The sequence below is a fragment of the Herpailurus yagouaroundi genome, unplaced genomic scaffold (genome assembly GCF_014898765.1).
Source record: "Herpailurus yagouaroundi ecotype Mexico unplaced genomic scaffold, PumYag 139, whole genome shotgun sequence".
NCBI classification, from domain to species: domain Eukaryota; kingdom Metazoa; phylum Chordata; class Mammalia; order Carnivora; family Felidae; genus Herpailurus; species Herpailurus yagouaroundi.
This window is the reverse complement of record NW_024412394.1, coordinates 68514066-68537322: the sequence shown is the minus strand read 5'-3', so window position 1 is coordinate 68537322 and position 23257 is coordinate 68514066. Positions and strand designations below refer to the sequence as shown.

The 23257-nt window shown below is 40.2% G+C and overlaps 1 protein-coding gene across 5 annotated transcripts in view; it reads left to right on the top strand.

Annotated features, from left to right (window-relative positions):
* Positions 1 to 23257, top strand: part of CDK19 (cyclin dependent kinase 19) — a 179302-nt gene that overhangs the window by 151546 nt on the left and 4499 nt on the right. For all 5 annotated transcript variants that reach the window (XM_040474380.1, XM_040474381.1, XM_040474382.1 and 2 more), the window contains 8 exons: positions 2557 to 2614; positions 7854 to 7985; positions 12126 to 12269; positions 12432 to 12501; positions 18166 to 18238; positions 19314 to 19411; positions 20388 to 20466; positions 21424 to 21690. In XM_040474380.1, the coding sequence (XP_040330314.1) occupies positions 2557 to 2614; positions 7854 to 7985; positions 12126 to 12269; positions 12432 to 12501; positions 18166 to 18238; positions 19314 to 19411; positions 20388 to 20466; positions 21424 to 21690 (921 nt within the window). The remainder of the gene's footprint in view (positions 1 to 2556; positions 2615 to 7853; positions 7986 to 12125; positions 12270 to 12431; positions 12502 to 18165; positions 18239 to 19313; positions 19412 to 20387; positions 20467 to 21423; positions 21691 to 23257) is intronic.

Sequence of the window (23257 nt, the reverse complement as noted above, 5' to 3'; positions counted from 1 at the left end):
GACTATTGGTTTCTGTCTCTGCTTTGTGATCCATCCACCCTTTCCAATTCAGCCTTCACATTGCTACCAGTTTTTTTCCTAAATATAAATCTGATTATCTCACCGTCCTGTCTTGGCTTAGCCTATAGAATCAGTTCCAGTTTCTTTAATGTGGCATTTTGTTCCCAATGTAGTTTCCAGTCTTATTTTTTTTTTAATTATTTATTTTTGAGACAGAGACAGAGACAGAGCATGAACGGGGGAGGGTCAGAGAGAGAGGGAGACACAGAATCTGAAAGAGGCTCCAGGCTCTGAGCTGCCAGCACAGAGCCCGACGCGGGGCTCGAACTCACGGACCGCGAAATCATGACCTGAGCCAGAGTCAGACGCTTAACTGACTGAGCCACCCAGGTGCCCCTTTCCAGCATCCTGTGCTCTAGTGCAGGTTCTCCCAGTATGCCACGTCTCTATTTTTATGTGACTGTGCCCTTACTTACAGAGTTCTCAGAGCCTGAAAAGTCATTCTTTCATTTAGGCCCATCAGAATCCTAGTCATCCTTCATTCATCCAAAGTCTTTTTCCTAAAGTCTATCCTGATATTCACTGAGAAGAATCATTCATTCCTGACATTTTCTTTTGCTCTTTTGGTACTTTTCATAACCTGCCTTGTATTCTAAAAAGCAGTTTGTCTTTCTTTCCTTATTAGATTTTTGAAGCTCTTTGAAGTCTTGAGCTTCATGTTTTATTTCTCTTTATTTCCTGAAGGTCTGCAGTATAGTGTTTTATCTATAATGGATCTTTGATAAATCATTATCGAACTTGAATCTTGAAGCTCTGGGTTTCGACCGATGCTATTTTCTCTTTCTGCTGCGATAAACTAATTTTGTCTTGTGTCTTCAGTCATCATACTCCAGTGACAATAATTTTCAAATCCTCTTCTGAATAGTATGACTTAGGGATCTTACATTGTTCCCCCTCCCTAACCAGTACCTCTCATAACTGTTCCACAATAAAGGCACCATCATTCTTTTAGTTGCAGAAACTCAAAACCTTGCTGAAATTTGTATCACCCTTTGTCTTAGTCTTCTGACTTCAACTAGTCACAAAGTCCTGTTAATTTCTCCTTTAAAATGTTACTCAGCTCCATAACTCCCTCTCCATTTCAGCTTAGAAGGCCTTGGACAAAGCCTTCATTATCTTATACCTAGTTCTGATAGCTCCCCCTCTCCTGGGATCTCACAGCCTGCCATTTAAAGATCAGATTACTTCACCTGACATTTAAGACTGTCCAGAGTCTAGGTTAATTTTGCTACCCCCAACATGGGTTCTCTGGTTTCTGTCCAGAGTTCTGTCTGGGTTACTGTCTCCTAAGCCTACCTTGTTCATAGCCTTTTCACCTCCTCCACTGCCCTTGTCCTTCTTCTACCCTGACATGCCAGTTCCTGGTCATTTTTCAGGATCTGGATAATGGACACCACCCTCGCCTCACCTCCAATGAACATTTCCCTCAACAGTGGAAATTCTAGTTATCACTTCCTCCTTTGAACTTTTTTTTTTTTTAGTGCTAATTGTTTTCATTGAAACTTAAAAAAGAGCCAGCAAATTGGAAGGGATCTAAAAGTAATCTGGTTTAACCTCTAACCCAAGACGTCAGTCCTTTCTATAACTCACACATAGCATTAGCTTCTAATATTATACAAAGCTTCTGTTTTTTTCTTTCTACTTATGTAAAGAGCATCTGGAGGCTAGGGATTTAATTCATCATGTGCTTGTTTTTCCTCTTGATTGTCAATATGTTTTTTGTCCCTAAGACACAAAAATATGTTCATTGATTGAATAAATGAATCCGAAATTTTCTCTCTTGCTAGTTTACAGAGGAGACTGACTTGCCCAAAAGCCTATTTCCATAGTTCTCTGTTTCCAAATATCTACAAATGAGGATGACTTAAAAGCAATGGATACATTTGCAATCTATTCTTTTCTTTATACAGTTCTGTATTAGCCTTGATTTTTATTTTCCTACATCTTGAAATTATATTTGGAATTTTGCACTTTTGCATGAACTACAGCTGAAATGCATATGGATATGAATGGAGTCTATTGAATGTTGATCATGTTTTCCTATAGTAGTTAAGAAATATTTAGCAAGGAATATTCCATTGAATGCATTTAAATGAAGGTAATTATACTGTGGTTTGAAATTTTACAAAACACTTTTCAACCACAAAAACTGTTTCTTGTGGGCAGCAAGTGGACAGTTATAATATGTGTAGGTTTTTAAAAAAAATACATCACTTGTGACTGCTGTGGGGTAAACAGAAATGATAGCTTCAACTTCTTTGTGATTATTTGTATAATTTTGAAAATAAATGTTTTCAAAGCAAAGATGTTTATAGAAGGTTAGTGCTAACTTCAAGTATGTCAAATGCTTTAACTATATAGAGGGTATTTAATATTGTATTATGGTTTTGATGAAAATACAGAAGTGATATTTTCATATTTTAAGAACTTTTCTCCATTTTAGAGCATGTCAAAAGAATAAACATAGTAATTTGAATGCTCTATTTTTATTCCTAGAAACCAGCAAATATCCTAGTAATGGGAGAAGGTCCTGAAAGGGGGAGAGTCAAAATAGGTAGGTAATTATTTCTCAAATAATTTATCAAGAAACTGAAGTGACTGCAAAGATGGTTTCCCCTTTTTAAGACTCTTATTTAAGCAGTTAATTTGAAAATGACTTCCTCGTCATGTTTTTAGAAAATATGTCGGGGGGCGCCTGGGTGGCGCAGTCGGTTAAGCGTCCGACTTCGGCCAGGTCACGATCTCGCGGTCCGTGGGTTCGAGCCCCGCGTCAGGCTCTGGGCTGATGGCTCAGAGCCTGGAGCCTGTTTCCGATTCTGTGTCTCCCTCTCTCTCTGCCCCTCGCCCGTTCATGCTCTGTCTCTCTCTGTCCCAAAAATAAATAAACGTTGAAAAAAAATTAAAAAAAAAAAAAAAGAAAATATGTCGGGAGGTGTAGGTAGATAGTTGATAAAACGCCTCAGGTTTCTTCCCCAAGTAAGCTGAGGCAAGCAAGCCCACAAAAATTTCATTCTCATACAGTACCCAAGCACGTGTTTATGCCGTGGTTGCTCTCCTGCACAGCTGCCCTAAATGTCATCGTCTAAGTCTTGCTTTTGTCTCGGCTTCACCAGTGTTCTTTCCCTGAAGGCATCTCTCCCGCCTGACCTAACACACGCACATCTTCCCACATACCTTGCCCCCGCCCCCTGCATGGCCGTGCCAGGTACCAACATATTTTTTCCAAATGAAATATACATGTTTATAAACCCTCTTATGTGGTGGTCTTAGATTAAGGCACCCACAGGAGTCCTTCCCATTTATTAAGATTCCCTTTGCAACCCTGAAGATCGTTCTAGAAGAAATTGGCATCATTTATACCTCTGACGTATTTGGGAAGAGAATGAGGTGAAGAAATGCTTCATTCTACTTTTTTTTTGTAATAGAAATTGCATTTATTAAATGTTCCAATGGTTTTCAGAAGGATTTTAAAATAAATATTGTTTCATCAACCTGCTTTCTTTGCTGTTAGGATATGTCATGCTAGAGGTGATGCAGAATTGTGCTAACTTGACCTATTGCACATCCATTCTGTCCTACTACACCCAAGCGTGCTCCTTGGTTGGTTGGTTATAAACCAAATTCCTTTTCTTTCAACCTGTACACTAAGTTTACTGAGATTCAGAGTCATGAAAAATGTTGTTGATGGTCACTAAGAACCAAGTAGCTGCTTTCCTTCCCCCCCCCTTCCGTTTTGCTTCCCTCCCCACCCCTCTCTACCACTCCTCACTTTTCTCTGTTTCACGCTCGCACTCTTTTCCTTATAGGCATTTGAGGACCTACTTTTTGCTAGACATTGGTGAAAGGGAAAGGGTGGTAAAGGGCAGTCCCTCCCTGTGACAGACAGTGAAATAATTAGTTTACTACCCAGTGTCATAAATGCTTTCATATGTTCCCTCACTTTATACAACCACCCTGTAAGGTGGATGTTCCAGAGAAGGAGAGCTGACTTTAGAGAGGTTGTGGCTTACTCAGCCTCTCAAGTCCAAAGTCTCTTTCCCTACAAATGTTGCTGCCCAGCCATATCAAAGCTGTCTGCTGTACCCTCACTGACCACTTTTTGTCGGCACAGCGCTGCCTTTGAAACGGTCTCGGAGAAAGAGTGACTGTCCCCTCCCGAGTCCTACCTATGTGGGGTCCCCCAGCTTCTAAATAGCTTCCCATTGTACTTAAACTCTCACACCGCACTGTCTCCACTCTCTGCTTCCCCAGTTTCTCCTCTTCACCTTTAAGCCTTCATAATCCTTTTCCAATTCTAAAATAAATCTTCTCATATCCATTTTGTTTTCTTTACTATTCATTCAATTTCCCCTCCTTGTTCCTCTACTGCTAGAACATACGATGTTCACCCACTGGTTCCAGTCACCCTAATCTGTCCTCTAATTCTGTCCCTCTATCGAAACTGCTCTCCAAAAAGGTCACCTACGACCTCTGTCTCATCAGATCTAGTGGCCTGTAGTTAGTCACGGTTTTCCTTTATTGCCTTAGTCATTTGTTCTTCTGACCAGTCTGGCCTTGAGACTGTCTTTTTCCTTGGTCTACGTGACATCACATAATTCTGTTTTTCTACTTACCACTTTTGCTCTTACTTCTGCATTTTATTTATTACTGGCTTTTACTCCTAGTAACCTTGTGTTGCACTGGCCAGGGCGTGGCCTCCCTCTACAATTGCTACTTTAAGGAATTGATGAGTGTGGCCTAAAAATCTTGGATTCTGTAAAAATCATTCTAAGATCTGAGTCTCATTCTCTTCTCTCCCCCTAGCCAGAATCTTTGCCTTAATTTGGATGTGCTGCTGGCAACCTCTGCTCCATTGTTTCAAACCAAATTCATCATTGTCATCTTGTACTCTCCCCTCGTTTGTACCAGTCATCCCCTCTATCCTGGTCCCTCGCACTCGCTGTCTTTCTCTTACTACTCCCAGATATCTCTAGTACTCCTCACCCGAAATTCTGTATTCTAGCCAGGCCAGTTGGTTACCCTACTGTTCAGAGTTTTAGGATTGTAATTCTGTTCACCATTAGGAATACAGTCAGGTTAAAAGTAAGCAAGAAGTAATACCAGCAGTCTAGAAAACAATTTAGTTGATTAAATTGCTTTTAATTTTTGTTGTAATAGCACATTACTTTTTAAAACTTAGTAATGCTCTGATGCCTGTGCTTAACACTTTAACACAGTCCTTTTTTTTATTTTTTTATTTTTTGTAACGTTTATTTATTTTTGAGACAGAGAGAGACAGAGCATGAACAGGGGAGGGGCAGAGAGAGAGGGAGACACAGAATCGGAAGCAGGCTCCAGGCTCTGAGCCATCAGCCCAGAGCCCTGACGCGGGGCTCGAACCCACGGACCGCGAGATCGTGACCTGAGCCGAAGTCGGACGCCCAACCGACTGAGCCACCCAGGCGCCCCACACAGTCCTTTTTTGAATGAAAAGAAAAGCACAGTCAAATGAGAAATGCATCGCGCCCTTCCCTGTGCCTAAGCCTCCCCCTCCCCAGCAACCTGAAGACTTCAGGTCTTACCTGAAATGCTTCCTGCCCCTTTTACCATTCAGCGATTCACCCTTGAGAATCCAGCTCAAGTTCCATGTTCAATTTGGTCCACTTCCACAAATGTTTACCAGTGTGCCACATAGAGCCATGAAGGAGATACATGCCCTCCCCTCATAGGACTTAGAGTCTAGTAGAAGCCAGTGGTAACTCACCTTTGGTCTTACAGCACTTCTGTTTTTATCTACTCTGTGTATTTTGTCACCTCACCTTCATGTCAGTTCCTTGGTGGTAGACACCATGGTTTTCCTGCTTTTCTTCATCATCTGATACTGTCTCATTAGCACTCACACCAGAATTTTATCACTGCAATCTGTTGAATGGAACAGTTTTAGGTTAGTTACCTTTTGTCTACATTGGTGATTATTTGAGAAATGGTTTGAAATTCCTTTAAAGTTCAAATAATAGACAGGAATTATTTTTAAGAATGTTTATGGTGTCCTTTGGACTTGATTTCATCTGACACTGAATAGATGAGGCTTATATAAAACTAAGAAGGTAGGGAATAAAGGGAGAAATACTGGCTTCAGCTTTTACTTAAAAATAACATACTTTTCAATGGGTGAAACATTTCATCACATTACTTTGCCATCAGCAACAATCAGCATGTATTAAATACATAAAGCAGTGCTTTGAAGTAGGCGTAATATTGGTAGAAAGATTTTGAATGTCTTTGCTATGGGGGAAATTTAGTTAGGAAACAGTAGGCATCAGCACAGGCTTCCTTGGATGGCCTTATTTTTTATGACCTGTGTTCTCCAAAGCATTCTCAGAAAGCCTTGTAAAATATTCAAATTGTAAAGAAACAAAATCGCTGTAAATTAAAATTTTAATGTATGTTATAGCATGCAGTTTTAGATTAAATGATTAAATAGTACATTAAACCTCAATGTGCTATTACATAGTTCATTGGGACCCCTTATACAGTCAAAATATACTGTGTACATTACATATTTCAAATTACGGAGGTTTTTCATTCTTGTGATTTGACCTCTGTGATATGTGATTGTCATACGTATAATCTATTGGATGTCAGATCAATGATTAAGAATATAGCTGCTAAGTTATAACATGGTTTGTTTGAATACTAGCATTTTTACTGCTATCTCTGTGACCTTGGGAAAGTCACTTAACTGCTTTGGACTTTAGATTCTTCATCTCTAAGAGGTGGGGAACAAAATACTTATTAAACCAGCATGAGGATTAGATGAAGTGATACATGATATATGTGAAAACCATCTGTAATTCTGAAGTACTTGATAAATGAAAGGTATTTGTTATTTATTAAATCTTAAGAAAATTAGATAGTCTCAAGGACTTATTATATGGTAGATTGTTTTTTTAATTTCATTTTTAAGTAATCTCTACACCCAGCCTGGGGATCAAATTCACAACCCCAAGATCAAGAGTCACATGCTGTCCCGACTGAGCCAGCTAGACACTCAGGAACTTATTGTAGTAATAAATATTCTTTTTACTACTTGTGTATACCTCTAATATTTAACTCAGTTAGCTTTGGCATAGACCTTTGTTACACCCTGAATTATAACAAATTACCTCGTACATATCGTGTACATTTTCCTGGAAACATGTATATGATGTGCTGGTAATTATCCAACAATGGCTCCCTGGGTGGAAAAAAATCTCCAGTGTGTAGCGTTTGTTGTTTTCTATGATGTAAATATTCCCATGATAGCCAATTTCAAGTCACATGACATCACTCAACTCAGTGTTGGGGAGAAATGTGTACAAACTGGCTCTCATGCATCCACGAGCCAATTCCCGCTCACGCCACACTCAGATGTAGTCAGTGTTTAGATGCAGAGGCGTCCAGAGGTCATAATTAACTATGGAAATTTTGAGACTGTTTTAGTTTAAAAAAACATTTAAGAATATTATGTCTCTGAAAGCCAGGGATCTGAAGTCAGACCTGGATTCTAATTATGACTCTGTATTTACTAGCTCTGTGGCCTTGGGCAAGTCAGAATATCTTTAGGCCTCTGTTTCTTTATCAGTAAAATAGGCACGATAATAATATCTACTCAGAAGAGGGGATCTGGTGCCTGGGGCAGACCCCTGGTTGAAAAGGAATAAAAGGATTGCTCTATAAAGTTATTGTCTTCAATAGTGGCTGTTGTCATCAACCTTGCATGGTTCTAGTAGCATGCCAGACTGAGTTTTATATTAACTTATTTCATTTTTTAGCGGACATGGGTTTTGCCAGATTATTCAATTCTCCTCTAAAGCCACTAGCAGATTTGGATCCAGTAGTTGTGACGTTTTGGTATCGGGCTCCAGAACTTCTGCTTGGTGCAAGACATTATACAAAGGCCATTGGTAAGTTAGTCTAAAATGATTTACTATCTTAGCATCAAATTATCATAAATACCAAATGGTATAATAATTATGAAGCTGCTTTGTAAAAACCGCTTTATATCTCTTTGTAAAAGTCCTATTGTCGGCTGTATTCCTGCATTTTATATTCTGGTAGATTAGGATTTTTAACCGTGTAGGAGAATATGGTTCTTGTAAAAGGAGAAAGCATTTTCTTTTAGAGAATAGAGTTATCTGATCCTGTTGAATTGCCACGGAAATGATAACATACAAGTTTTATTTTGCACTTACCTACCACTGATCAGAAGAACTGGAGAGATTTCTAGAATTGTTTTCTCCACAAAAAGAAAAACAGAAAACAAGAATAGTGTGGTGTTGGCAAAAGGCCCTTCTACTGGGGGAAAGTCCGTCCGTCCGTCCTTTCCTAAACAAGAAGTAACGTGACTAATTTTTCTCTCCCGCCATGACGCTGATCAGAGTAGCAGTTTCTCCATTACAGGAGGAAATAAGAGTCTGGGTAGGTTAGCTGTGCTCAGCCTCTTGCCATTTTGCCAAGAGAAAAAATGGAGTAAGAAAACCTGTTATAAACACACTCTCTGTAGGATTTAAAGTCTGCTCCAGAACAGACAAGGGTTTTGCTACCTGATGACTACAGTGTCCTCAGTGGGCCCAGCTATGAATTGAGGGAGTCAGGAAGAGGGAGCTGTACTCAAACCTAGAGATTTCTCGAAATGAGGTGAAAAGAGAGGAGGTGGGTAGTACTGTCACTATGATGGGCTAGTTCTATGAGGTGCCGAAATCTCCTGCGTGTATTTCTTGAAATTTTCCTTGTGTGGAATCTTTTGTTTACTGGTATTAGACTGATACCAGTTTTGACTACATTTAGCTGCATTTGTTGAGTTCTATTTAATAAAGGCACCAAAAATACGAAATTATTAAAAACAGATGAGCACAAACCTTTCTCTGTTAAACTTCTGAAAAACCTGGTAACATGCAAAGAACTACAAAGGAAGCTCCCATGTTGGAAAAGATTCGATAGATAACTAACCTATACGTGGGTAAAAGGAGAAACAAAAAATAAAATATAGTGATGTCCTCATTCATCAGGTCTGATTTCTGCAAAACTGAGACGCCGAGCATATATATACTTTGTCCAGGGATGGCGACGCTAGCAAGGGGCTGGAATCTTGTAATACTTTGTAAATATTGCCGAAAGATTTTGTTCAATTAGTGAAAAATCCCATGAGTGTTTGACAGTAGAGGAGTCTGAGACCGACCTTAGACCCTTCCACCAGCAGCTGAGCCCACATCGAGGCTGCGTTCAGAGGCTACCAAGGCCACGCTCTCAGCCACGGACAGGGTCAGCTGTCTGTGAAAAATTCAGAACTGCACAAGCAGACAGAAGGAATAGAGGGCTCTCAGAATGAGGGGTTAAAATCAGAACCTGACTCTACTTACATTCCAGTGAGTGATTTTTACTGAGGAGCTGTGTCTTTGAAACTTTGAGAATTGCGTTTGCTTTTTCTCTTAGATCTCTCAATCCAGAGCAGTAAAGTCTCTTAGACAGTCTCAGAAGGCACCGGGGGATAGCAGGAGACTGAAGAGACGCCAGAGAAAGAGGCATGTTAGTTGAGCAGCACCAGGTTGGTGCCTCAGCACAGAACTGATGATGAGATAACCCAGAATGCAGGGCAGCAAGTAGGGGATGTGCTAACAGTAGAAATCCACATGCGCTGGGCTCTTACCAAGCTCTACACAGTCTAGATCTACAAGGGAGATTTCCAGTAAGAAAAGGAAGATTCAGCCAAAACCTTCTGTTAAACTAAGTGACTTCCCACCAAAGCCTGTCCCACTGTCAGAGATTCTGATAGAGCCAATCTGTGGCAGTAAGTCTCATATGTAGTACGTGCCTTTAAATGGTTCTGTTGCACATGGTCCACACACTTTGACAGCCCAGACGTTGAGAAGCACAGTTCTATGAATATTTTCTGATTAGCTGTTCTACCATTGAAATAAAAGTAGATATCTTTGGGGGAAGTAAAGCTAACTGAGTATGAATTAGAAATCCACTATATTCCCTATTTCCTGAGGGTAAGGACAACTGAAATTAAGTTTAAATGAGTTTACAACTTACAGATAAAGATAAAAATATAATCGCTGATTTTCAATTTTAGTTAGGTTGCAGTTATCCCTTCTGGATAGAAACTAAGAAAGAAGACCCAGAGAAAGAATATTCCCCAAATAAGTTATTTTCAGGCTTGAAATGCATTCCTAGCAGACATAAATACATAGAGTAAATACATAGCCATTCACTTATTCTTACTCTTCTCCATAGCTGGTTCATGTCAGAAATGAGTATTATTTCTATTCAGAGCATATAAAAAAAAAAGAGTTCGGTGATTTGATATCAGTGAAGTTTTATGGAGTGACATTTAGGGGGGCTGGGGAATGACAGCGTGTGTGTGTGTGTGTGTGTGTGTGTGTGTGTGTGTGTGTGTGTGTGTGTGTAAAGGGAGGGAAGGAAGGAGGGAGGAACAGTCTTGAGATCTGAGAGCTGAGAAATGGGTATAGATGGTACAGGAACCAGATGACCATTTAAAATTAGAGGCTAATATGAGGCAAGAAACCCTAAAATTTAACATTACCTGCTACTCTGAGGTTCCTTCTCTTAGCAGTTCTCAGGAGGTCTAGATCCTGGCTCCTGTCCTTTAAATGGAAGGCAGACCAGAAATTGGCATGACCAGAAACATGCAGTACTAGTCCCAGCCGACTGCATAGTAGAGGCAGCCAGCAGGAAGGGAGATGGGACTGTCAGAGGCAAGAGTGACAACAACATGATGTGGGAGAGAGAAAAGAATTTAATAGTAGACACTGAAGAGTTATTACTCTACTCTTTCATGATGGATGCTTATGCTGATGATGACCCTTCTGAGTCATTAAGAAAGAGTAAATGATATTTTATAACCTCTTAAGATGGCAGGTAATGGTGTGATAAAAAATGGGTGTTGAAGTGATTTGTTTCCGTTATCCAAAAGGCTAACTTACGTGAAAGGAAACTGTTCCTGAATGGAGTGAGACATTACACTATGGTTTTTTTTTTTTCATTTAGCAATTTGTTTTATGAAATAACATACCAATGTTAATTCTAGCTAATGGCTGTAATTAGACTTTTTTCTTAATTAGCTTGTCTACAGAATGTGATTCCCACATTTAGTAGGCTACTAAACACTGTGCTTTTCTATCCTATACTGTGGTCTGTGCATTATTATTTAAAAAAAAAATACGACATAGCATTTATTTAAGTGGGCAAGTGTGAATATATATCTTATAAAAATTCACTTATACATTTGGCAAAGCATTGTAAATATAATATTATAGTCTTAGAATCTAAATTACAATTTTTCAACGTGTAAAATCCAAATAGAATAATCTAAAACTGGTGATTTGAAATGGTTAGTAAAACTTTTAAAGATGCCTAACTTTCTCCTGGAATATTGGAGCAATGGAACAGCTTAATCCAAGTGATTATGTTCAAATAACTTCTCTCCTGGTGTCATGCTGTACCCATATATACTTGTATTTATTAGCTTCTAGACCTTACAATTTGTTGGAAAAACTGAAGTTGGTAGTCTTTCAAACAAAAGTTAAGTTTTTTGTAAATCATTTTATATGGTCTATCCTGGTTGTCTAGACTCCTAAATCAGAAATTATGCTCTATCATTATGCAGGTAATTGATTTAAAGGAATGAATCGCTATATACCTGATGATGATATTGTTTTAGTCTACCAGGTCATGAATTTTATACCCTGTATTAGATTTTCAATTGAATACTTCACTGACTACATTGTTAATAGTGGTTAGAAAGGCTTTGCCTAAATGTAAATTCCTTGCTTGCTAAATTGAGTTTCCAAGTATATCTTCATTAGGAAATTTACAAGTAAATGTTTTTTATTTGGCTTTCAATCTGTTATATGATGATATAGCTATTTCATGTCATATATATGTTTTCTTAATATAGTTATCATACTTTGTATATTTCATCACTGAAAAGAATTTTAAATGTAGGTTATGATTATACCTAGGAGTTATAACCCAAGAAATATAACAAATGTGTGCAAACACTTCTTCTTCTTCTTTCATAGATATATGGGCAATAGGTTGCATATTTGCTGAATTGTTGACTTCAGAACCTATTTTTCACTGTCGTCAGGAAGATATAAAAACAAGCAATCCCTTTCATCATGATCAACTAGATCGGATATTTAGTGTCATGGGGTTTCCTGCAGGTAATTTATTTTTCTTTTCAAAATAATATTTGAGTCATATTTCAAAATAATTCCTTTTCAAAAGCATATTTTGGGTATTTTTGTGTATATTTGTAAGCTAAAATAGATTTTTGATAGAAGTAACATTATTTTCCATAACAATATTTGATATTTTTTTGTAAGATAAAGATTGGGAAGATATTAGAAAGATGCCAGAATACCCTACACTTCAGAAAGACTTTAGAAGAACAACGTAAGTAATTTCATATTAAATATAAGTAGTAACTTCACTGGGAATATTTAAATTAATCCTTTATTTATTTTTTTTTTAATTTTTTTTTTCAACGTTTATTTATTTTTGGGACAGAGAGAGACAGAGCATGAACGGGGGAGGGGCAGAGAGAGAGGGAGACACAGAATCGGAAACAGGCTCCAGGCTCTGAGCCATCAGCCCAGAGCCCGACGCGGGGCTCGAACTCACGGACCGCAAGATCGTGACCTGGCTGAAGTCGGACGCTTAACCGACTGCGCCACCCAGGCGCCCCTAAATTAATCCTTTAAAAAACAGATACAGATTAGTATTTAAACCAGAAATTTAGATTTTAATATATTAATTATGCTTATGATTTAAAGAAGATTTTCCAGATGTTGCTAACATACATGTTAGGCTTAGGCTGTAGTATTTTATGACCTTTTAAGAATCTTAAGGGTCAGTATCATGTTTAAATGTGTCTCCTGTTTTAGCATGATGAGGGCTCAGTTCAAGGCTACAACTGTGATTTGATCTTTATCTGAATAATGACTAGTGACTGAAATGCCGGGTGAGGTAACCAGGAAGGACAACAGAAGGAAGGCCACATGGCCTGGAAGCAGGGTAAAACACACTGGTGGGAATGTGTATATTGAGTAGGAGTGAGAGAATAAAGGTGACAGAGTGCGAGGAGTTTGTTACAAATGCACACACCTAGAGGACGAGGTGTAAGAGGTTTTCTCCTGGGTGCCTTAACAGGAAATTTCAAGACAGGATAGCTTGTAGGAACAAAAGCAGACATGATAAAGAGAAGGAGGGAATGGCACTTGTCATTTTTGGCCCCTCTTTTACACAGTCCTTGGTGGGGTCTTTTTCCTGTCTCTCTCTCTTAAAGATGGCACTGGTATTGCTCAAGGTTCTGTCTTGGGCTGTCTTTTCACTCTGGACATTGTCCCGGGCAGTCTCTCTGATCTTATTGGCCACAATTTACCATCGATGATGCTAATAATTCCCAGTTTATGCATCCGACTCAGATCTCTTTTCCCAATTTCAGACCCATTTGTCTAATTGCCTCATGGAATCCCAACCTGAAATTTCTATAAATACGTTAACTTAAATGTCCAAAATGGAACTCATCATCTATCCTCCCATACCTTCCTCCCGCTGTATTTCCAATCTTAGGAAACGACTCCATGATTCACCCAGTTGTTCAAGCCCAAGACCTGACATCCCTGATCCTTCTTTTATCGCCTTCTCTTCCATGTTACCCTGCAGGATCCAAAAAACTAGTAAATCTAGTCAGTTCTTTGTATTTCTCTCCATCTACTCTGCCACTATTACAGTCTAGACCTCTCTCTCTCTCTCGCTTAGGGTCCTGCAGTGGCCTCCCAAGTGGTATTTCTACCTCCAGTCTTTATTACAACTCACTGTCTATACCACAGTCATTGCCCAAAGCAAATTTGATCATGTTGGTCTCCTCGCTGCTCTCAATTCACTATTGCTCTCACTTCCTTAGTATGGCTTACAGAGCTCTGGCTTCTACATCACCAAATTCATCTCCTACACAACTGTCCACTTTGTATTCTACAGCCTAGACAGCATGAATTTCTTTAAGAAGCTTGAAAACCCAGAGCTTTTTTTTGACCTCTGGGTTTTTACACATGCTGTTTCTTCAGTCTAGGATATACTTTACTCCCACTCATTTCCTCAGATTAACTCCTATTTTTCCTTTCTACTTGTCCTTTAGGTCTTGCCTTGGGCATCACTTGCCTGCTGAGGCCTCCCTTGACCTTCTAGGTCTGAGTCACATACTCCTCTCTTGCATCCTGGGCTGTTTCTCTCAGCACTGATGACTTTGCCCTACAGTTACCTTTTTTTAAAAAAAATTTTGAGAGAGAGAGAGAGAATATCCCAAGCAGACTCCATACTCAGCACAGAACCCAATGTGGGGCTTGATTCTATGATCTGAGCCGAAATCAAGAGTGGGACACTCAACTGACTGAGCCACCCAGGCGCCCCTACAGTTAGCTTTTGAATACTTGTCTGCCTTCCCTCTAGATAGTATGGGTTATGTCTTTCTTATCCATCATTATATGTATACCCAGGGCCTGGTACTTAGTACGTGCTCATTAGTTACTGTCAAATGGACATTATATGAAAGTGGTTCAAGTAATTGAAGACATGCTAATGATATAAAAGATGGAGAATATTAATGTCGGCAGTGAACACTTATTGTTTAAAGACCAAAGGAAAATTTTCGCATAAAATTAGTGTTTACAGTAACTAGAAATAAAAGGAGAGCTTTAAAAGATAAATGAAACTCAGAAAAGTCATAGGAAAAGCTCAGCAATAAGAGCCCATATGTGTTAAGCAAACAATTGTACCCCCATGAAAGCAGCTACTAATACATAAGATGAAAGGAGTTTATTAAAAATCAGCTAGATCTAGGGGCGACTGGGTGGCTCAGTTGTTTAAGTGTCTGACTTTGCCTCAGGTCATGATCTCGTGGTTCATGGGTTCGAGCCCCATGTCAGGCTCTTGCTTCCTGGATTCTGTCTCTCTGCCCCTCCCCCACTCATACTCTGTCTCTGTCTCTCTCTCTCTCTCAAAAATAAATAAAACATTATGGGGCGCCTGGGTGGCTCGGTCGGTTAAGCGTCCGACTTCGGCTCAGGTCATGATCTCACGGTCCATGGGTTTGAGCCCCGCGACGGGCTCTGTGCTGACAGCTCAGAGCCTGGAGCCTGTTTCTGATTCTGTGTCTCCCTCTCTCTGTGACCCTCCCCCGTTCATGCTCTGTCTCTCTCTGTCTCAAAAATAAATAAACGTTAAAAAAAATAAAAATTAAATAAAAATTAAATAAATAAATAAAACATTAAAAAATTTTTTTTAATTAGCTAAATCTAATGTAGTAGTACATACAAGCCACTGAAGTAAAATATTATTTAAAAATTCCAGGGGCACCTGGATGGTTCAGTCTGTTGAGCAACTGACTTCGGCTTAGGTCATGATCTCACGGTTCGTGGGTTTGAGCCCCGCGTCAGGCTTTGTGTCTGAGTCCAGCTCAGAGCCTGGAGCCTGCTTCGGATTCTGTGTCTCTCTCTCCCTCTGTTGCTCCCCTGCTCGTTCTCTGTCTCTCAAAAATAAATAAACATTAAAAAAAATTTTTTTTTCCAGAAAAAATTATCTCAAATAAAGGAAAAATAACTTGTTTTCATTATATCAGATGAAAAGAACCAAAAAAATTACTCTTAAAGTGAATCAGGAAGAATAGTGATAGAAGTTTCTGTAATCTTTCTAAAGTGTCAGCTTCTATTAGCTAAGTAGAAGGCAACGTGAAAATAGGATTAAAAGGAAATCTAGAAGCTGACTTTAAATTGAATGTTACAATAAGCACGGTCTGATCTTATGATAGAAACAAATAACTTAGAATCTGGAGTTAACCCAGAGAAATCAATGATTCGACAGAAAGACCAAAGACATGTATGTAGACAAACTACATTTCTGCATAAACTTTAAAATCTCTTCTCATTAATAAATTTAGTGGTTACCTTGCTAATAAAAATGTTCCTAGTATTGGAGGAAAAAAATTTTTTTTTAATTTTTTTAAGATTTTATTTTTAAGCAATCTCTATACCCAATATGGGACTCAAACTTATAACTCTGAGATCAAGAGTTGCATGCTCTACTGACTGAGCCAGCCAGGAGCCCCGAAAAAATTGTATATATACATGGCAAAGATTTTGTTTTATTATTTTTATTCTTTTAATTTTTATTTATTTTTGAGAGAGAGAGAGAGAGTTCAAGTGGGGAGGGGGCAGAGAGAGAGGGAGACACAGAATCTGAAGCAGGGTCCAGGCTCTGAGCTGTCAGCACAGAGCCTGACGCGGGGCTCGAACCCACGAACCGTGAGATCATGACCTGAGCCAAAGTCAGACACTAACTGACTGAGCCACCCAGGCTCACATGGCAAAGATTTTAAAAATGAACATACCTAGGGCTGGCAAGGGTATGATAAAATGGGCCCTCTTCCTTGTATGCCACCGGTGAGAAAAATGTTTCTCAAACTTTAATATACCTACAGATCACCTGGAGACCTTGTTAAAAATGCAGATTCTGATTCAGAATTTGGGATAGGGCCTGAGAATCTGTATTTCTAATGTGGGCTCTCAGGGCCCATGCTGCTGATCTGAGGGCCAGGTTCATGTAGCAAGGTTTTAGAGCACATAAAACTGGCTTTGCAATGCACATACTCTTTGACCTAATAAACCCAAGAATTTATCCTGTGGAAGCAATCAGAGCAGCTACAGGTAGCTAACCAAGTGTTTATTATGTGTCAGGTGTGGTGCTGAGCCCTTACCTACATTTTCTCATATGGTCCCCACAACACTCTATAAGAGAGGTATAATTGTAATCTTTAGTTTTCAGATGAGGAAGCTAAAGCTTTCATAAGGGTTAACTAACTGCCCAAGGTCACACAACTGGTAAATGACTGAGTCAGAGTCTGGAAGGGATCTCTGTTTCCCACCTATGTGCAGTATTGTTTCCCTACCATGTGGACCAGATTAACCTACAAAGACCTGTATTTAACTATTGTGAAACAAACAACGTCAGTAACACTAGGAATATACGTATAGAACCACTACAAATGAGTAGTTTAGAGAGCACTGAACAAGGAAAAATGTTTATGAAACAATATTAAGTGAAAAGAGGACAATTTGTATAGTGTGATCCCAATTTTATAAAAACAAAACAAAACAGAAATCCCTCTGTGTCTGTGTCATATATATAAAAGCATGGCAAGAATGTCAAAGGAAAATTAGCAAAATCTCGGCAGTGTTTTTTTGTTTATTTTAATCATTGAGTGGCTTGATTACGAGTGATTTCAGTTTTTTTCTTTATACTTTTCTATATTCTCTAAATTTTCTACCATGAACATATATGTTACTTATTTTTTGACCTTTTTAAATGTGAAATATTTCATATATAGGAAAGAACATATATTCTGAATTTGTATTTGTCATTCCACATTTTTCATTATAGTTTTGCTACAGGTATTATGTATTCCAAATAAATTATTGCTCAGTTTAATATATCTTTTATCTTCATATAAATTATATTACAGTTTGTATTTTCTTTTGTAGTTTTCTTTCTTTTATTTCCCACTCAACCTCTGTATTCATTTTAACTATTGTTCAATATTCCATTCTGTGAATATGTAACAATGTACCCATTCTTTAATTGGTAGACTCTTGTGTTGTTTACAGTTTTTTCTATTACAGGAATACTAAGAACATTCTTGTTTACACATCCTGTGATACACATGCACAAAGGAATCTCTTAGAGTATGTACCTAGGAAGGGAATTGCTAGGTTATAGGTTGTTCACATTTTCAGCTCTAGTGGTTAATGTGTAATTATTTTCCAAAGAGATTGTAACAATAGAAACTCTTACATACAGTGTTTAACAATTCCCACTGCACACATTTACCAATATTTGGTTACGTATTCTTTCACTAATCATTAGAAAAGACAATGGCCTAAACATGTACCTTATAGGAAAACCAATCTGGGAGTTTTATTGTGTAAACTGTACTTCAATAATAAACATTATTTGAAAAAAAAGTGTGAGTGTTTCCAGTGATGTGTGATTATTATGTTCTTGCAGGTATGCCAACAGTAGCCTCATAAAGTACATGGAGAAACACAAGGTCAAGCCTGACAGCAAAGTGTTCCTCTTGGTAGGTGCCTCTCTGCCAGATGGGGAAGTTGGGTCCATAGCACAGACCCATCTTGTCTCATTCGTGGAATTGTCCTAGCTTTTCTTTCTTTCTTTCTTCCTTTCTCCCTTTCTCCCTTTCTCCCTTTCTCCCTTTCTCCCTTCCTCCCTTCCTCCCTTCCTCCCTTCCTCCCTCCCTCCCTCCCTCCCTCCCTTCCTTTCTTTCTTTCTGAGTATATGCATGCATGCACACACACATGCATATGCGTGAGCCCAGAAGGGGCAGAGAATCTTAAGAATCTTAAGCAGGCTCCATACGCAGCAGGGAGCCCCATACAGAGCTTGATCCCACAACCGTGAGATCAGGACCTGAGCTGAAATCAAGACTCTGGAAGCTTACTTAACTGACTGAGCCACCTAGGTGCCCCAAACTGGTGATTTTTCTTTTTAAGTTTATTTATTTATTTGGGGGGGGGGGTGCAGAGAGAGAGGGAGAGAGAGGGAGAGAGACAACCCCAAGCAGGGTCTGAGCAGTCAGTGCAGAGCCCTGTGTGGGGCTTGAACCCATGAACTTCAAGATCATGACCTGAGCCGAAATCAAGAATTGGTCACTCAACAAACTGAGCCCCCCCAAGGCACCTCCCACCTTTTTTTAAGTAGGCTCCACACCCAGCATGGTGTTCATGAGGTCATGAGTTCAAGCCCTGAGCTGAGATCAAGAGTCAGATGCTTAACCGACTGAGCCACCCAGGCCCCCCTCCTCCTTTTTAGAAAGAAAAGAAATTGGTGGATGCTAAGGCAAAATCAAATATTTTTCTTTTGAGATGTCACTCTTGACTTCCAGACTTAATTTTTTCCAATTTTTCTGATTTATCAGCAGAAAAAAAAAATGACATACCAAAAGGGCTTTAATGCTAATGATTTCTACCAATTTTACATAAATGTATGTAGTGTGCCAATTGCTCCATACTAATCTGTGGTGAGCTATACGCAATGGCATTTGATATTAATCCTGCTAGACATTAATACAAAAAGTCAAAACATTGATTTATAAACAACCTTTCCATGTGCTATCGATTTCTTATGTGTTACTTTAGCTTCAGAAACTCCTTACTATGGATCCAACCAAGAGAATTACCTCGGAGCAAGCTCTACAGGATCCCTATTTTCAGGAGGACCCCTTGCCAACGTTAGAGTATGTATGCTACATTTTCCGTGTCCTTTGCTCCGGGTTGAGGATGTCAGATGGTGACTAAAGTAAGAGAAGCACTTGTTCCTATAGGGTTACTGAAGTTTTCCATTAATCCTACCTTGGAGAAGAACTTCTGGAGAGAAAGGGACTATATTCTGAAACAGGCAGTGCTCTAGAGAGGCGTGAATGAAAACAGGTGTTTTAGGAATGACCATCATTCAGTGTTACAGGGAAAACTACAACTGAGAACAGGTGGGATGTTTATAGTCGGGCAGATGAGTTTGACCCAAATCAGTAGGGAACTGCGAATTTAAAAGTCTGTGCATCCACTGTGCTACCAAAACCCCTGCATTTCCCATCCTTGTTATACCCATATGCTTGTATTTATTAGAGATGTGGCTTTTCTTGAAGAAAAAAAAAGTATTTTCATTGTTGAGGCAATTACAAATTCAGTTATTTTTTAGTACTAATTAAGTTTGTGTGGAGAAACCTCTACATCATATACGTCAACTAATGGCAGTTAAAATTTATTATTGAAAGTGGTAATTAGTATAAGACTTAGACAACAAATTCTTGTTTTGTTTTGTTTTGTTTTGAAGTTTTAGAGAGAGAGCGCACAAGTAGGGGAGAGGGGCAGAGGCAGAGAGAGGCAGAGAGAGAGAGGAAGAATGTTAAGCAGGCTCCATGGTCAGTGTGGAGCCAGACTCAGGGCTCTATCCCGAGACACTGGGATCAGGACCCGAGCTGAAATCAAGAGTCTGACGTTCAACCGACTGCGCCACTCAGATGCCCCCCAAAATTCTTTTTTTATCTGCTTAAATTAAGTTGTCTTGGGAGACATTCAGCAAACAGTAGCTACTGATGAAGAGTAGGCAATATGTTAAGGAAAAAAAAGTGGAATTTTAAATTAACAAGGTCAATGATACTGTGGATTTTAGGTCCTGATATGTATTCTTTTTTTAAAAAAATGATTTTTTAGTGTCTTTGCTGGCTGCCAGATTCCATACCCCAAACGAGAATTCCTTAATGAAGATGAACCTGAAGAGAAAGGTGACAAGGTATAAGCTACGCGGTACACTTCTATTTCCAGGGAGCAAGGGAGGCAAAAAGACAATTTAGGGAAGTACAATTTAATGATTCCTATGTATTTGGCTGCCTTCTATTTTAATTATGTGCTTACTTTATTGTAGATGTACTTTGCAATTTGAAATATCATGAGTTTATAGATGAATGAACTTCTGATTTGTTTTACAGCCTATTTTATTCCCCGATCCTTAATGGTTGTGTTTTGTTTGTTCAGTGTCATCACCATGGCTTGATTCAGGCTTCCTTCAAAGCACGATTCTGTTCTTTGCTCCTAATTGGCTAGATCAGGCCCTCCCCATATCCCTCCACTCTTCCAAAATCATGATCGAGAAGACTATTAACAGCAGTTTTATTTATTTATTTGTTAAGGTTTATTCATTTATTTTGGGGGAGAGCGCCCAAGTAAGCAGGGGAGGGGCAGAGAGAGGGAGACAGAGAAATCCCAAACTGGCTCGGCCTACTTACGCTCACTGCGCAGAGCGGGAGGCAGGGTTTGATCTCACGAACCCTGAGATCACGATCTGAGCCAAAACCAAGAGTGGGAGGCCTAACACGAAGCCACCCAGGCACCCACAGCTGTTTTAATGAATGCAGAACTCTCTCCTGTGTGCCCTGTGTGCTCTCCAGTGGGATGTCTGTGGCTGATATGGAGGACCACTGTGCAATGTAAATGAAGTTTACAGAATGAATCCCGTTCAGGACTCAGTGCTCTGACCTTTGGGGATGCTGTATTCCCGCCTCCCCCCCCCCCCCCCCCCCACCCCCTCCCCCGGTCTGCTTCCTTCTCTGGTCTTGGCAGTCACTTTGGTGTCCCCCGTAGGTCGCTCCCCAGGTTGGCGGGCCGTCGCGGGTGCCCATCAAGTAAACGACAGCAGTGGCCTGTTGATTTAGTACCATACCAAGTTTGCCATTTTTCTTTTTCTTACAAGAACCAGCAGCAGCAGCAGAACCAACATCAGCAGCCCGCAGCTCCCACGCAGCAGGCAGCAGCGCCCCCGCAGGCGCCCCCGCCGCAGCAGAACAGCACCCAGACCAACGGGACCGCGGGCGGGGCCGGGGCGGGCGCCGGGGGTGCGGGAGCCGGGCTGCAGCACAGTCAGGACTCGGGCCTCAATCAGGTGCCTCCGAACAAGAAGCCCCGCCTCGCGCCCTCGGGCGCCAACTCCGGCGGGCCCGTTATGCCGGCAGATTATCAGGTACTGCGCCGAATTTGTTCTTGTTCACGCTCAAACAAGAAATGGGAAGTGGATTTTGTAATAGATCCTCTTAGCATTAAGTAGTACTTAACTCCAGAGTTTCACTGTGCAAATGGTACAATCCTGTTTCTAGGACGTGACATGAAAATGAGGGTTTGGGTCGTATTTCATGTAACTGGAGAACATTTCATTTCTTGACTTGCTTCTCCTGACATCCTGAGGAGAGAGGGTGAGACAGGCCTCTTCCTCCTCAAAGAAAATTTCTCATTTTCCCCTTCCAGCTGTCAGTCAGGTTGGGGTCAGAAAAAGAGAACTAGACAAGCAATTGGAAGAGAGACAACAGTAAGAGGAAGATTTATTTGCGACAACAGGAAGAGAAAGATTTGCTGCCACTGAGAGGAAATAGGAAGTAGCGTAAACACAGAAAGGGATTAAGATTGCGACTTCTCAGAAATCAGTGTTAAATCTCACTAGAAGCATTTTTGAAAGTAGAAGATACTTTTTATTATTAAGATTAAAAAAAAAACTACAGCTGTCTAAATGTGGTATCTCTCTTGATGGGATGGGGGCCGCCAGATGTGGGACCTCCATGTGATGGAAACTGGTGTGGTGAAAGAACAAAGGAGGTAGAGGTTTATTGGATACACCTCCAGGGAGCAGCAGCCTGGACCACAGGGGAGAGACTGTCTGCCCCAGGCAGTGGGTATTGAGTACAGAGCAGTAGGCAGGACAGCCTGGAGGCACTGGGTGGGGACTGTTTTGTTTTGCTTTGTTTTTGAGAAAGAGGACTGCCAGCTAGGGGGGAGGGGTGGAGAGGAACATGGGTGGGGGGGGGCACGAGAGTGAGAGAGCATCAGGAGCAAATTTTAAGCAGGCTCCATGCCTAGGAAGGGGGCCATCATGGGGCTCAGTCTTCCGACTGTGAGATCATGACTTGAACCGAAATCAAGAGTGGGACAGTTTAACCGACTGAGCCACTCAGGCGCCCCTGGGGAAGATGAGGAGGTATGGATGGGGGTGTAAGGAACTCTCCCTTTTTTTGGTAACGTGCCTGGTTGTACATAGCCCATTGGTCACTTGTGGCCTATGGATATTTTGAGGTGGGTCGTCTGATGGGCCTGTCTATATTCATCCAGGGGGTTGCTGTGGCCCCTCTTGCCTTGATGAGTTTCCATTGCTCAAGGCTGATGTCTAAAAGCGGCCTCTATACATTGTACTGCTAATTTGGGAAATTAAAGGGGAAAAAAGTGTAAGGATTAGTATTTGGGGAGAGAGGTAAAAATACCTGTGATAAGCATAGGGAATCTTGCACACACACACAAAAACACCCAAAATTTCAAGGATAGTAACCAGCTAAGATCTAAGAAGTTGGGGGGGGGGCAGGGCTTAAATGTAAAAAAAAAAAAGATTTAGAACCTCGGGGTACTAGTGGAAGGGGGGATGGAGATAATAGAAAACAAAACCACTGGCAAGGGAGCCATAAACTCACTGATAAGGAACTGGAATCAAGAGAAACATTAACAAGAAAGACATAATAAAGAGCTGCCTAAACTGGCTTTACATTTTG